General features: G+C 45.8%; 1 protein-coding gene across 5 annotated transcripts in view; it reads right to left on the minus strand.

Annotated features, from left to right (window-relative positions):
* Window positions 1-16,233, minus strand: part of qkia (QKI, KH domain containing, RNA binding a) — a 150,906-nt gene that overhangs the window by 44,527 nt on the left and 90,146 nt on the right. For all 5 annotated transcript variants that reach the window (XM_079573220.1, XM_079573221.1, XM_079573219.1 and 2 more), the window contains exon 4: window positions 6,022-6,165. In XM_079573220.1, the coding sequence (XP_079429346.1) occupies window positions 6,022-6,165 (144 nt within the window). The remainder of the gene's footprint in view (window positions 1-6,021; window positions 6,166-16,233) is intronic.

Below are 16,233 nucleotides of genomic sequence, written 5' to 3' on the forward strand. Positions count from 1 at the left end.
CTTAAAAGATTCTCTGGCGCCTTCATTTAGTCTAAAGCGTGGACTGGCAGACCATAGTACACCGAGCGAAAGAATCCTTCTAGTAAACATCTGAGTGTAAAGGACATGTCGCCCGTCAGCTCCTCTCGCAGCAGCAGACGTCGAGGTCCGCTAAGGACAGGGCTGCTGTTTGGTCACAGATGGACTCACCCAATTATGTGAACGTCCATCATTTCCCCGATCACCTCCACAGTGCACTGACCCCGGGCCGAGCCAGATAAATTCATTAAGTCTCTAACAATGTCCAATGCAGACATCTGTCAATCAGAGCACGCGGACAGTGTGGGCGACCGGAGCCGGCGCAGCAGCAGCAGCAGCAGCCAGGGGAGCCGGCATGTTAAAGAACGTGCAATTACCATTAACACCATTTAGACAAGAAAACTGTCCAGCATGATATATCCCAGTAATAAAAACATGGTATTCTGATCCAGATCCTGTCTTCTTCCTGCAGTAGCCGGCTCGGTCACCTCCCTCGACACACCCCACCACCGTCCACCTGGTCCAAAAGAAAAGGCCCACACCTGGCCTTCTGCACTCATTCAGCCCAAACGCCTTTCCTAAGTGCCGTCGAACCAAAATAGAGAGTAAAATTCCAAGCAGCAGGTATATTTTTAAACTCCTATTTCACACAACCCACACAGGCTCCCAGCGTATGGAGCGCCAGCACAGAGTCACTATGGCGTACGCGGCGCTCACTGCTACGGTCGGCTCTTCATGGCAGGAATAATAGGAACATTACACCTTGGTATCCATTCTAACATGTAGATCACTGTGTAGAGAGAGGTTGAGATTCCCACATCCCTAGAGACCTGCCATTCCTGAGCTGATACAGGACAAAATACAATATATCAGGTATGGATTCTAAATATCCGATACTGAACAGATACCTGCTTTGGCTCTCACCGTTTTAAATACAACTGTCGCCAACTGAACCTCAGTGAGTCTGGACATGCTGGACATTACTCTACAGCTCTGGACCTGGAGAAGTCACTCACCGAGCTAGTTCAACAAAGGTACTTTTGATCGCCGCGCAAAATAGTGTCGCTCGCAAGGCTAGGACAGAAACTATGACTGGGCCTCTCATCAGAAAACCTGGAGTGGGCCCAAAAAGTACAGCCCGACCCGACCCGACCCGAGCACTTAACTTGAACTGTGGGGACACACACTGCGCACGTGCACGCAGCAACGCCTCGCCTCGGTTTGAAGCAGCTGGACCTCTTCTCTCTCCTACGCCGTCGACACTTCCCTTCAAGGCCAAGCCACGGAGCTAACCCAGATACGGTTTAGCTCCGTATCTGAAGCTACAAAAGAAGCTGAAGCTGGGTCATATTTTACATAACACTGACTTTCAGACTGTAAACAACTGCACACACATACCCCTCCCTAACCACAACCCCGTCATTCTGCATCTGCCTCGACACGTTTCAGCCCCACCCCCCGGTCAATGGCCGGTCTTTGTGTATTTCCCATGTCTTGATGTTTCTATACATGTGCTTTGCCTTAACTTAACCTGATTGTAATTTTGCATCATCTTCTATTGTAAGGTGCATTGAGTGTATATGAGTGTGTATGAAATGCGCGGTATAAATAAAGTTGCCTTGCCTTACCTTGAACTACTCTATATACTAAGTATAATCACATTAATAATGTCATGTGTGACATCTCGCCTAAGATCTACAGCCAGTCACTACAAGGTCAAATACACACAAATACCAACTCTTTTTTTGCATAAAAAGTTCCACAATGCACCTTTAAAGTAAGTCAATAGCCTGAGACATGTAGCCGAGGATACTTAGTGAGGAAAAGTCCAGTGATCCTTGTTTAATGTTTTTACATTACATGTTTATCGTGTAACCTCCTTTGCAAGATAACACAAGACTTTATATATACCATTCACTTTTTCACTCACAGCAGCCACTTTTAATAAACTCTCCTGGTATTGGTTAATATCGGATATCGGCCGATACTCAAACCCCAGAATTGGTCTCGGAAGCAAAATGAGCTGAAAATAAATGCCATTTACAATCATCCCGACCAATTTGGATCAATAAATCTAGTAGCCCCAATTCTTTTTCTCTCCTCAGTCGCCAAGTCAGTCTGAACAGAAATCACAAACCAAACCCTGCCAGCGGAGGTTCAGACAGCAGCGTGCAGAGGTCACCAGGGGGGCACGGTGCCGTCACCCCGGGCTGTGGATGAGCGTTCAGATGGAGTCTTTTACCCCAAGAGCGAGGGAGCGTGTGTGATTGCGCCGTGAGGGAAGTGCGCGCGGAGCCGGGATCAGCCCATAAATCCACACTTGAAAGAGTAAGCTCAATCGTCTTCTCCCTCTCCCGCCCGCTTGCTCCGGCTCTCTCATCTCGCCGGCACTTTTACCGTGGCGAGGGTTCAGGCCCGGTGCCAGGGTTCACGGGACGAGGGGTTACGGCGGCGCTGGGCGGGTCAGGAGAGAGGCAGGAGGCTGACGGCGGAGACTGGAAGTGCTGAGAAACTACGCAGTAATGGGTGCAATAGTGGAGAGGTAATAACCGACCAGGTTTGGATCAGACGAGGTAGAGGGCGCATGGCAGCACGGGCAATCTGAGGACAGTCTTACCCCCTCGCCTAAACCTATACATACAGCCAGTGTAACTGACCTTTTCCCTCACTTTTCATTGTTTTTTTGTTGCTCCTTTGTGTCGTTTCTGCTGCTTTTTCATCACACATTTTCATCGCTTTTTTGTCTCGCTTTGTTGCATTGTCATCCTCATTTACGTCTCGTTTTTGTCTCCGTTTTGACCCTTCTTTCAAGGATCTTTCAGATTTGGGTATAGGAGAAAATGTGCTCAACTGAAGATGGGGCTTTTCTTCACCTTTTTAAACTGAAAGGTGAACACATCCATTCTGCAAAGCTCCCTACCTCAGTCCGAGCCCCCACAGCCCCCACACGTGCACAGAGGGGCCGTGAATGTAGAGCAGCCCGCAGGCTTCATACTGCACTTTAGCGGGAGGTCAGGAGACTCGCAGCCTCGGTCCAAGTTACGTCACTGTATTGACATTTAAATTGGCCGTTTTGCGAGGCCATATTCAGGCTGTCGAGTCAGAGAGCCCAGGGTCAGCAAAGAAACGAGGAGTCGAGCCTTAAGCCTGACGCTAAATCACTGAGGGCTACAAAGTGCCAGCAGACGGCCTTGATCAAAAAGTATTGTTTCTTTGCCATGCTAATTTCTGTTAACACACACTAATAGGTTTCAAATGTTCTTTCCAAAAGGAATGAGGACCTCGGAGTACCTCATGATTCCATACAATTCATGATATATGCCGTAATGAACCGACTCTAAGCACAAATCAACTGGATTATGGGCCTTAAAGGAACAGGCCACCGTTTTACCATACTGAGATATGTTCTTACCTGAGTCTGGTCTTTGTGCGTGCCCTCAGTCAGGCAAAACGACCAAAGATGTTGCTAGCATTGGTCTCTCCCAGCATATTCCTATAGCTCCAAACGGGGGTGAAGTTGGAAGCGACCAAGCTCTTTCATGGGCACAAAGACCAGACAGGTACACATCAACTCGTCTAAGCTCAGGTAAGAACATATCTCAGTCTGGAAAAAGGGTGGCCTGTTCCTTTAAAAATGTGGGCAGTGTATGAAGCTACACAGTCCATCTAAGCAGTCAAAACAAGTGAAAGGGAATACTAAAAACTGCATGAACAACAACTCTAGAGCATGTTTTTGATGAAGCGATCTCAGAACGATGACCGGCCTTCTTGGCATTCCCCTGGTCTTCTGTAGGCCACTTAGCCGAGCGTTAGCAATAGCGTTGTCACGGACTGAGCGCGAGTGCCAGAAGCAGATTGTGGTGCGTACACAGCAGGACCGGGTGACTCAGAAGGCGACTGTGGCTTCGGAGGAGGGGCTGGGAGCAAACTGTCAACAGCACATCTCCGAGAATCAAAGCAGCGACAGGAGGAGGAGGCAGAGGAGAAGCCTGGAAGGTCACGTTCAAATAGACAAACAAATGAGAACAATTGAGGCTAGTGGTTTCCCAAACAGAGGAGAGGGGACCACTGGACATACGCAGGGCCTTCAATTGTTTTTTCTCTAATGGGCTTTGGACTTGTTGTGTCGTCAAAGCATAAAGCTAGCCCTCTAGTGTCAGCTCTTGAGAAGAATCTGGAGTTTGGTTGTTGCCAATTTTTAAAAGGCACTTTTCAAGTAGAGAAAGATACTAAACGTAGCTGTTGAACTTGTGTGGTCCTTTCTCCCTCTTCAAACGCTGCAACCCGAGAATCGGCAGTAAAAATTTACGGCCTTCGTATTTGGAAACTTCACCGCTCGCTCATTTGCTCTCACCTCAAACGTTACAACATTTTTTAATACTCCGTCTCTGCGAATCAGGTCATTAAAATCATAAAGCGCACATTTTCATGCAACTGGGTCAGACAATGTCCTTGCCTTTTTTTTTAATCCGGGAGAACGCCAACTTACAACTCCCATTACTAATTCTATTTTTATGTGGCTGCGCGTGCCTGGTCCATCTAAGCCTTGAGTGTCAAACGTGCACCTCGGCTGGCGCGGCCACCTGGTCACCGCGGAGTATAAAAAAACACTTGCGATGCCAAAGAAGCAGTGGCAGCGCGTTGGAATAACGGACGGAACCGGCAGGAGGAGTTGGAGAGCGGCGTTCTTTCCACTCTGCCAGGGGCACGGCCAACCTGTTCTGTCAGCTATATATGGAAGTAAACAGGACGGAGAGTGCGGGGGAGCCATATGCAGCCTAATTACTACAGACGGACAGGCACAATACACCACACAGTCATGTTGTATTGGATTTGACCTTGGGGATTATGCTTTCGTCATGTAATTAAGTTACGCGTTTGTTTTTCAGGGTTTATACAGGCAGAACCAAGTCAAATCAACACATAATCCATATCTGAAGATTTTCATTTTCAACATTCAAACAACCAAAACCGCTGCTGAATATGTTTAAAACTAATCAGTCCGTCCATCCGTCCATCCACCCACCCACCCATCCATCATCCATCATCCATCCATCCATCCATCCATCCATCCATCCATCCATCCATCCATCCATCCATCCATTTAGATTTAATGCCAGTTTTAATAACATTGAAGGCCTTGTTTCGCCAATCTGTACTGACGGTACTGGATATCGGAGCAGATACCAGAAAAAATACAATATTGGGAAACAGCTACAAATATCCGATACTGAACCGACACCAGTTTTGACTCTCACCGCTTTAAAAACACAACTTTCACCGACTAAACCTCAGTGAATATGAACATGCTGTCCTGGAGAATTAAATCATCGCTCAGCTAGTTTTATCCTCTGCAAAAGCATTTTGATCGTCGTGCAAAATGCAGCGGCTAGCAACAGTGTGCTAAGGCAAGTAGCAACATGCTAATGCTAATGTCAACTAATCAAGACTGGGACAGAAAGTATGATTGGATCACCTAAAGTAGCCGAACAGAATAAAATCCTCCCTATGCTTGAATTTTAGTTTATGAAATGCTGTTTAAGCATAACGGATATAACAAGTTATAATGATGAGATCACTTTGAGTGAGTTGTTTATAGTAATGCACCTTAAATAGCCTGTCGTCTTCTACCCGAGTCCAGATCAACCAAATAAACTGAACTAAATTATTGGCACAAACAAAGGACGACTAATCTTCCATCAAGCTCCTGTCACTGAGCACTCAATCAGCTCATGCGTCCCGACCTGTCCCTGTCCCTGGCCTGACCGGTCCATGAACTCATTTGTAACCAGCCAGCTCTCCCCATCTCCAGACAACTCCCATTCCAGAACAGTCAGGCGCTGAATTCCCACAGCAAAGAGCAGCTTCACCTTGAAACCTATCCCGGCGATCCGCCCTGCTATTGCAAACGCCTTTAAGTATTCCCCGCAGCTCCGCCGGCCTGATGAGTCAATACAGCGCGGGCTGCAACAGCGCCCAATGGAGACTGGAGAATGTACTTACAGCAGGCACCAGCAGCTTCTTGACCTCCTCCACGGCTCTCCTCATCTTGATCTCAGCCCTGGTCTGCGTGTCCTCCACGGTGATGAGCACGTGCAGGTCCTCGTTTAGGTGCTCCCAGTTGGGCTTGCCTCTGTTCTGCTCCTCCTGCGGGCGGAAAAAGGGAAGGAGCGGCAGGTGAGTGGGGGAGCTATGTTGGAACACAGAGTAATCGCAATCGCTTTCTTCACTATTCTTCCGGAATTGTCTCGCCATGCTCTTCTCCTGTTTTGGTACATTTCCTGACAGACTTCATGCGAAACAGAAGCAAAAATAAGCAATAAACATTCAAACTGTTAAACCAGGGCATTCTGGGCCCCCCACCACCAAACATATTCATATTTTAGGATAAATAAAGCGAAAAACTAAAACATCTGTCATTACAGAACGGCTCAGACTATACTCAGAACTAAAGGGAGACTAAGCCAGAGCAAAAACCCGGACGATACTCAGATCCAGGTGAAAAAAGGTGCTAAACTGAAGCCTTCAGAGCCTGTGTACAGAGCTCTAAACTACAGTAGCTTTTATATAAAGCCCGGTGTACACTGTGCACTTCTGGCTGTCTGAGTTGAAAGGCCTCTCATTGTGCGGAAGATTAAAATTCTGACCGCCGCCGAAGGCATCAAGCAGTGTCCGATATATTGGAATAGCGGACGCCGAGTGAGACCTCGCTGTTGATCTCTGTCAGGCGTCTTATCAATTAAAAACACCGGCGCCGTCAGAGGAAAGCGCCGCCGTGTCCAGTCAGGAATGCACCGCGTTTGACTTTCTCTTTTCAGCCTGAAGTAAACACTGCTCAAAAGGGTGACAGCTTCAGCTAAACACACGCCGTCTCCGGTCTGAAGCACTTGGCTCACAATTTCACATTCCCCGCATCTCGCGACGTAAGACCCAAACAAACTGTGGAGTGCCTTAAACCTCCGTGAAGCCTCAACTGTTTGGTTATTGGGTATATTGTTGTCTGCAGAGAACAGAGACTTTCCGATCCCACAAACCCAGCTCCATCGCAATAGCCCTGTGTCCTGTTTACCGAGCATGCGTGCATTTCCATTACATTTGAACAAACTCCACTGATTTACACTGTGCTCGTTACAACCAACTAGCATTTCAGTGTCAATGTCACAGCCGTCCACACCGCAGAACGATGGTGAGAACAGAGCTCTGTAGCTACGGTTTGTGTCGGAGCGATTCAAGACACTCTGAAAGGAGTTTTATCCCATTCGAGAAACCAAGAGGTGCTTGTGTTCAGCCCAATTTACCCCAGGACACATCGGTTCCAAAGACTTTGTTGGTGAAGCTGGACCAAGTGTGGAGCATCCGGGCCCAAATCCATCCACGAGGACCCCTGAGCGATACATGCGGACATACAGAGCGAAGACCACACTGTCGATATCCAGCCCCACGGACAAAATCCCACAGAGCTAATGCCCAAACTCCATTATCGGTCAGCCCCATGTGAAAGGGGCCAACGTAAACTGATGAGTAACAGCGACTTCACTCCAATCATCAAAATCTCTGAATTATCGACGCAAATGTCCTCCATTCCCATACAAACCAAGACCAAACTATCATGAACCGCTATCGATTCATTTTCTTTACTAAAGCTTCCATTCGTGGTTCAAAATGGGGTCAATGCCCAGTACATGTTCAGGATTATTTAGGTGTTGATTTGGCTGAGTTAGAAATGATAAGATTAGCGTAGTTAGAAATGTTGTGTCGATATGTGAGAGAAACCTTTTAGAGGTTCCTCTGTGGGAACGTTGTGGTAGTAATCAGTGGTGTCAGTGTTTGTTCATTCAGATACTACGCTGCTGAACTTGCAAGCACGTAGCCTCAGCCGTGCTCTAACTTAACTTTGAGCCGACGCCCTTTCTCTGATAGAGCCCCGGCATGACAGAGGCGACAGTGAGGCCCGCAGACATTAATATCCCAGAGAGATGAGAGGAGCGAGGCTGGGACAGAGACGGATGGGGCAACACCTCGTGTGATGCATGGATCTGCCACAAAGTCATGGCTGAGCGTTGAGGATTTCTGCTCAATCCAAGCGTGGCCGGCAAACCTCGCCTTCCAGCGCTGAATCCGTTTGGCAGAAGATCTAATTGTGATTTGGTAATGATTCTAAACACATGTTGATCACTGTCTTTGAGCCCTTTCACACAGACGTGATAATCCTCCTTTGAGCATTCGATCTGCCTCGTATATTGACTTTTAAAAACACGCCTTTATGCATTGGCTTTCGACACAAGCTGAGCTGATTATTCCCTTTACTGCTCTTCTTTTTTTTAGCTTCTTTATCTATATAATCTGCACCTTGAGCAGCACTTTGGGCAGTGTCGACTGTACTTTAAATGTGCAATATAAATACACTTTGACCTTGACCTAATCTCCAGTCTGGAGTGGCCGGACAGGTTTTGGTGTGAAAAGCACCGTTGGCCGTAACGTAAACCATGGCGGTCGGTGAAGCCAGTTTTGGCCGATTGTCAAATTGCCGTCTCACTGTCGCCGCACGAGGAGCGCTGTGATTGGCCGAGTGTTACCAGCTGGTCAGCCAAACAGCAGTTTATTAGAAGGAGAGCTTTTCTACAGTGTTTTTGACTTATTGAACTCACTAAATTTGGCTCCTTCAAGTTTCATGCGTGTGCGCAGTTTTATCGACTAGCCGGAAAAATGTACAAACTGCTTTATGATTTAGACAAAAAAAGGAAACAGGACTCTGAGAATCAGGCCGGGGCGATACAATAATAAAAATGTAATCGTGATCTGACCTCCACGACAATCTGCTTTTTGGCAATACTGTCATTTTGTGATTCAGTGGTTTTTATGTTTAAGCTCAAATACTAAAACTTCACTTCACTCACTGCTTCTACTGTCGCAGGTAAACTCACAAGTCGTAATGATCAGATTAATAGTGTGAGTTGTTGATGTGACCTTTTTAATAACGGTTTACAAAGCACTTCCTGGGCTTTCCCCGTCCCCACTCAGTAACTACATTAAACCTAAACCTGTGAGGGGTCTCCGCACCAGAGCCTCCTCCAGAGGAGATGTGGAGATCCCATACAGAAGAACATCTGGACAAACTGTGCTGTCCATCAGAGGAACCCAGAGAACAGATATAAGAGAACGCCCGACTTGTAGCTCTTTCAACAAACAACTTAAACATTATCTTAAAGTAAATCAGTCCTGTGCTCATTTTAACTCAAATGTCATTTGTACAGGTTATATATTGTGTTTTGTATCCTGTAGCCGTTGTATTACTTGTCTGACCTTCCTCGGGACTACAGATGTACATTTGCAGTTTTGCTATTATCTGGCACATTTACAACATCTATACTACTTGAATATGACTGTTCATTAATGAGTCACCCAAGGACGTTTAGTGCAAAAAGTCCCATGATTGTGATGTTTTTCCATTACAATCCCTGATATGCAGCGTCTCATTTGTGAGATAAGACGAGACTTTATTGATCTCACAAATGGAGAAAGTCACTTGTTACAACAGAGGACCATTTACTTCTTCACTCACAGCAAGCGGTCTCTTGGTATCGGATGGTATCGGATGGAATCGCATGGTATCGGATGGTATCGGATGGTATCGGATGGTATCGGATGGTACTTTTCAGCATTTGGCCCCCTCGTGTTAACCCACTGCACCTTGTTAGAAAGTGCACAGTCACCACCTCCTCCAGTCCACGAGCAAACCGGCTGCTGAGTCATGTCCTCACGCAGACCTCTGTGTGGGGGAAGTGGAATCCCCCCCCTCCCCTCCGACTCCACGTCTCTGTGTACAAAATGTGTGTCCGCGAAGACGGGGTGTAAACAGCAGCGCCATGGCAACGGCTCTCCGAGGAGCAGACGCAGGTGGGCGGCTCTCCGCTCGTGTGAGGCTGGAGGAATTTTTAGGAAGCGTGTCAGGTGGACCCCCTGCAGTGGCCGTGGTGCATTGTGGGAATTAAGCCAGTCATCGCATAGAAGACATCAGCAGAGATGGAGGGGCTCAGGCTTTGGGCCATTTTGCTTTAGTGAATACTTTCACCCAGAAACACACATGTAGTCTTTTTTCATCTGCACTGTATAATCTACAATGCAGAACACTCATCACGATATTCATTTATTTGGTTTTACTATGTTCTCAGAAAATCATTGTAATAAAGAGTGCTAAGTGATACATGTAAATGAATGGAAGTGGCTAGGCTAAGCTACACCATAGGAATGAAAGGGCCGCCATACTAGCAGTATAGATACCATAGAAGTATAGATACCTGCTCAAATGAATATTTTCCCTGATACTACTTGGAGTATCAATTTAGTATCGAGGAATCTGTTTTTCGTTTTTTTTTGACAACCCTAATCTGGACCCACTCCCAGTACAAGATTTGATGACTGGAAAAATCGCTGAAAAATCCCCCACAAAAAGCCTGGGACTCAAAACTAGCATTCTCACTCAAATGGTCTAAAGATATAGTGATATGAGTGACGGCACCGGGTTTGTGAATCGCAGTACTCCAGCATGAGTGACATGTCCAATCCGAGGCCTCGTCGCTCCGGGATCACCTCCTCACCTCTCCTCAGGGGCAAGTCCTCGGCTTTCAAACCGCCGGCTTCCATGGTTGTACGGTGACACGCGATACAACCTCGGAAAGCTTTTCAGAGTCTCCCCTCGCTGCATTTACTGCCAGCGGGGCGACCACATGAAGCGCAGGAAGCCACCTATGCCAATCCAGAAATATGTAGGACGTCCCAGTGTGAGACGAGTGCTGCAACGTTAAGGACGCAATTGTCTCTTTTGAGGCGAGACGCTGCAGGCGAACGAGGGGGAAACATATTTAGAGATATCAATTTGAACCTTTGGCTGAACATTAGTGATAAAAATATAGGGCTGCTCGATTATTGAAAAAATAATAATCACGATTATTTTTGTCATAATTGAAATCACGATTATTCAAACGATTATTTGTTGCCTTTGAAAAAAAGTCTATCTTTATTTTATATATTTATTACTCAAAACACTATGATGATATTTTATGTTTTCTGGAGAGTCATAAAAGTACAAATGATTTCAAGCACGCCTTGATTAAAGAGAGGTCCCTGTTTCACACCTGCCCTCTGCTGGCCGGCCCTCACACCTGCGCAAGCAAACTGAGCAGCGCGGCCTGATGACATCATCACACAGCGCTGTTTGTTATTATGTCAGACAAAAGCCTGAGCCGTGGCACGTGAAAAGCGAAGGGAAAATAATCCCAGCGCCCTGAAAATAACGCAAAAAAAAAGATTTGAAAAAAAATTGAGAAGAAAAAATAAATAAATTGATTTTTTGCGATTATGCTAATTTTGTAATCGTTAACTGTTGTAATCGAAATCGTAATTGAATTTCGATTAATTGCACAGCCCTATATAAATATGAACAAGAAGGTGAAAGGCTTTTATAACAACCAAAGCGAGACTTTTAATCAGCTTTTCAAATTCTTTCACTCTTCGAAACTCTACTTGACCTTTTTTTATTTATTTTATTCATTAAGGTTAAACTAATTAAATTCCTAATCAAAATGAATCAAGTATAGCATTTGGAACGTTGAAGAGAGATGTCAGCCATAAATACCACATGTAGTATTTCTGAAGCATTGAAAGGATATGGTGTTTTGCTGGTGGGTTTGAATAGTCCATTTTGTTGCGGACTTCAGTCGGTGCAGCAATCTGGCAGAAGCACCGGCTTTTCTCGACAGGACAATGACTGGCACACTGAACATGTTTCCAAGCCAGGATTGTCCTCACCATTGGAGATCAGACAAATGTTTATTTTAGTCTTTTACTTTTTTAGGATCACTGGATCAATTTCACGACCATCTGACAAAGAGCATATAATACGCAGATTTAGAATAGAATCTTTGAAAGATTTTTTAAAAGAAGGAGTGTTTTGTGCTTTCGGTTTCTAAGGAATTCTAGTGGTCCTTTGTGAATTTGCAAACAGGGCTCTGCAATTTGAATAACTTTGCAAAACCTTCAAAACTAAGAATTACACAAAAAAACTGAAAATGTCAGAAAAATGAACAATGCACCCTTATCGAGAGAAATTGAGCTAATCCAAAACGGCAGCGGCCCCATTCAGAATCTGACACACACACAGAGCGATATCCGCCACCAAACAGACAAAAGGACCTTGGACAAAATGGAATTTCAGATCAATGTCACGATGAGAAATTAGCCCGAATAGGATGGCATTAACCGGAGCGCGGCGGTCTCTATGTGCGGCCCGGTGTGAAGTCTAAGGCAACAGGTAGCCTCCACAATCACAGCCTGCTCCGGGAGAAAAATGAGCCGCAGAAGAATGGCTGTGTGGACAAGGTCAGCGGCCGCCCTGTGAGGCGAGTGACAGCATGACAGAGCGGAGGAGGGAGGAGGGGGCAGAGGACAGGGGGCGCTAGAGGCCAGAGACAGTCATGAAGAGCCTTTGGGGAGCGTGTCTGAGCTGGCACACGTGGCAGAAGGCGCACACTGGAAGGGAACAGATGTGGCAAAGGGCAGTGGCTCTACATTTAGATACTAATAAGAGACTTAATCAAACACTTTGATTCGATGGAAGATTGATCAAATATCAAAATCAAAGGTGTTTTTGAAAATGAAGTCACTCAACTAAACTCAAATGAACAATACTGTAACAATTCTTTGGATTCCAAGTGATTTCTGACTTTTTAGGAAAACGGTGGTGTTTGGGCACGAGGCATATTGCTCAGTTTTTGATATTATAAGAAGAAGTACCTTTTAAGAAAACAAGTGGTCTCAAAGTCTGAAACGTTAGAGCTCAGAGAATATAACATAGTTTTGTGATATATCATGATACGTTGCTGTATTATATAAATTCCGTGATGAAGCGTCGTTTTCTGCGAACTGGTTCATCTTCAGACAGAAACTTCAGGGACATAGCTTCGTCTTCCGTGATCTGGTTCATCTTCAGACAGAAGCTTCAGGGACTTAGCTTCGTCTTCCGTGATCTGGTTCATCTTCAGACAGAAACTTCAGGGACATAGCTTCGTCTTCTGTGATCTGGTTCATCTTCAGACAGAAGCTTCAGGGACTTAGCTTCGTCTTCTGTGATCTGGTTCATCTTCAGACAGAAACTTCAGGGACTTAGCTTCGTCTTCTGTGATCTGGTTCATCTTCAGACAGAAGCTTCAGGGACATAGCTTCGTCTTCTGTGATCTGGTTCATCTTCAGACAGAAGCTTCAGGGACATAGCTTCGTCTGCTGTGATCTGGTTCATCTTCAGACAGAAACTTCAGGGACTTAGCTTCGTCTTCTGTGATCTGGTTCATCTTCAGACAGAAGCTTCAGGGACATAGCTTCGTCTTCCGTGATCTGGTTCATCTTCAGACAGAAGCTTCAGGGACATAGCTTCGTCTTCTGTGATCTGGTTCATCTTCAGACAGAAACTTCAGGGACATAGCTTCGTCTTCCGTGATCTGGTTCATCTTCAGACAGAAACTTCAGGGACATAGTTTCGTCTTCCGTGATCTGGTTCATCTTCAGACAGAAGCTTCAGGGACATAGCTTCGTCTTCTGTGATCTGGTTCATCTTCAGACAGAAACTTCAGGGACATAGCTTCGTCTGCTGTGATCTGGTTCATCTTCAGACAGAAACTTCAGGGACATAGCTTCGTCTGCTGTGATCTGGTTCATCTTCAGACAGAAACTTCAGGGACATAGCTTCGTCTTCTGTGATCTGGTTCATCTTCAGACAGAAACTTCAGGGACATAGCTTCGTCTTCCGTGATCTGGTTCATCTTCAGACAGAAGCTTCAGGGACATAGCTTCGTCTTCTGTGATCTGGTTCATCTTCAGACAGAAACTTCAGGGACATAGCTTCGTCTGCTGTGATCTGGTTCATCTTCAGACAGAAGCTTCAGGGACATAGCTTCGTCTTCTGTGATCTGGTTCATCTTCAGACAGAAGCTTCAGGGACTTAGCTTCGTCTTCTGTGATCTGGTAGGCACCTGGTTGGCCTCTGGCGTTCGCACTTCACTTGCACTCTGCAGACTTCACGGATGGTGACGCTGTGTACACCATGTGCAAATGGAAGACAGAAATAGACAATGACTCCTTTCTTCTGAGCTGCTCTTGTGTCTTTCCATCAGCTGACTGACAAAGAGCCCGTCCGGCAGGCGGGGAGCGTGTGATGAGCGCTGGCCGGACCGCGGAGGCGCAGGTCAGGGCAGGACAGGCAGCATTCAGGAGGGGCTGAGCTCTGGGAGTGTGCCTCGCACTTGACATCTTAAAAAGGTCACTACTTTCAAACTTTGAAATCGGTGAAAGAATACACAATAGGTTGGGTTCACTTTGGACAATGTCATGGAGAGGGCGGGGCTACATAACAGTCATAGCAGAGACATTTGGTCAGTTTGGCGAATAAAAAGCGTCTTCTTTATTTCTTTTTTACTCAAGTTGAAAGCATCAAATTATTTATATATTTATTTTTGTCCCACTTAACGTTCAGTGTCTGTTTTTAATAGAAATCTCCAAGCAGAAGGGGTGTGTGTGTGTGTGTCTGTGTGTGTGTGTGTGTGTGTGTGCGTGCGTGCGTGCGTGTGTGCGTGCGTGCGTGTGTGCGTGTGTGCGTGCGTGCGTGCGTGCGTGCGGTTTCCACAGACCTGCTATATTCATCTTGAAAGGCTTAGAAAGTCCTTTTAACTGACTACAACCAACAGCATGTTTATTACACGTCTCCAACACTAGCCCACAACACTTTGTCCACGTCCAGCCCCAGCAGACTTTCCTTCCCCTGTGATCTTGAAACACTTCCCCAGTTTGGGAGTCCATGCCAGGCCGACAGGTGCAGGGTGAGGGCATGGGAGGACAAGTGTGGGGGGCACTGAACTGCCACCACCCACTTCAATCCTTTAGGAAACATGGCACAAACACAAAGGCGCAGAGGTGTGTGTGCTTTCATTTCATCTTCAAGTGGATATATCAAGCATACTTAAGGCTTTAAAACATTCTATTGCTACTGTGCATTTTATCATTTTCATGTAAAGCGAGGACAGTAACAGGATTTTGCCTGGAGCTCCCTCCTCAGGCAGCAGTGGGAATATCCAGCTTTCAGCTTCTGCCAACTGTGTGGTTAGACTCCCTGGCACAGGACTGCTCAGAGCCCATCTAATGTCTGATCATGGGCTTTAACAGTGTGGACAACTACTTTGTGTTGTGCTCATCATGCAATATAGAAACCACAGCATTACAGCAGTAGAAGAAGAAGAAAAACTTTGTGAATAGTACTCGATATGTTACGAGTACTAATGTTACTCGAAACTGCAGGAACTAAAATATTGCTCAAGTTCTGTTTCTGACGAGGGAAAATGAAAACATATTTCCTTTAAATATCATATATAACATATACAAATATATGTGTTCATTGATCTTAAACTAGCAGGGGAGATGTTGTCATCAATCCTGTGAAAGTAGGGCTCAAAAATGCCACAAACTCGACCTTGTGAAGAGTTGGGATGTTCGAGGTGTGTCAGGATGTGAAAGTCAGGACCAACACTCACGATATAACTTTCTTTAATTGCAAACAGCAAAAAGAAATCAGGCACAGGGGCTTTTAAGGATTGGAACAATATCCAGTGGAAGTTTTTTGACAAGCATTGCAATTTGATTAGAATAAAGAATGCGATCAAAAATCAATATCAAAAACCAATATGAGGGGGAAGAAATGCTGATCTCCCAGCCGCGCACATTAGCTTTACCACTGCGAATAAAGCACTGATTACCTGATGGAGTGCTTCTTGTTTAAAAAATGTGTTTTGCGATTGCATGCGCCAACCAAGACTAGAATGTATTGATTTTCCAATAGTACTTAATGAGGAAACGGAGAGGGACAATGCACTTTGGAGTTGGCATGAGGTGGAGATTAAGCATCTAAAGCTATTCAGTCAGCAAAAGCATTCATCAAAACAATTGTATTAGCTCCAGAGCCTTTTACTTAGACTTGGAGGACGCTCGGGGTGACTCAGTGAAACAGCTGTCTGCGCCGCACTTCTTTATCCATTTCAATTCCAGCGTGTTTTACCCTGCTCCGTCTCTGCACGCGGCGCACCGGTCGATTGAAAATGCTTGTTATTTAATTGCGTTTGCACCTGTTGTTGATTTGCGTTCTGCATTAATGGGTGGCTCGGGCCCCGTGGAGAC

The sequence above is a fragment of the Gobius niger genome, assembly GCF_951799975.1.
Source record: "Gobius niger genome assembly, chromosome: 16".
NCBI classification, from domain to species: domain Eukaryota; kingdom Metazoa; phylum Chordata; class Actinopteri; order Gobiiformes; family Gobiidae; genus Gobius; species Gobius niger.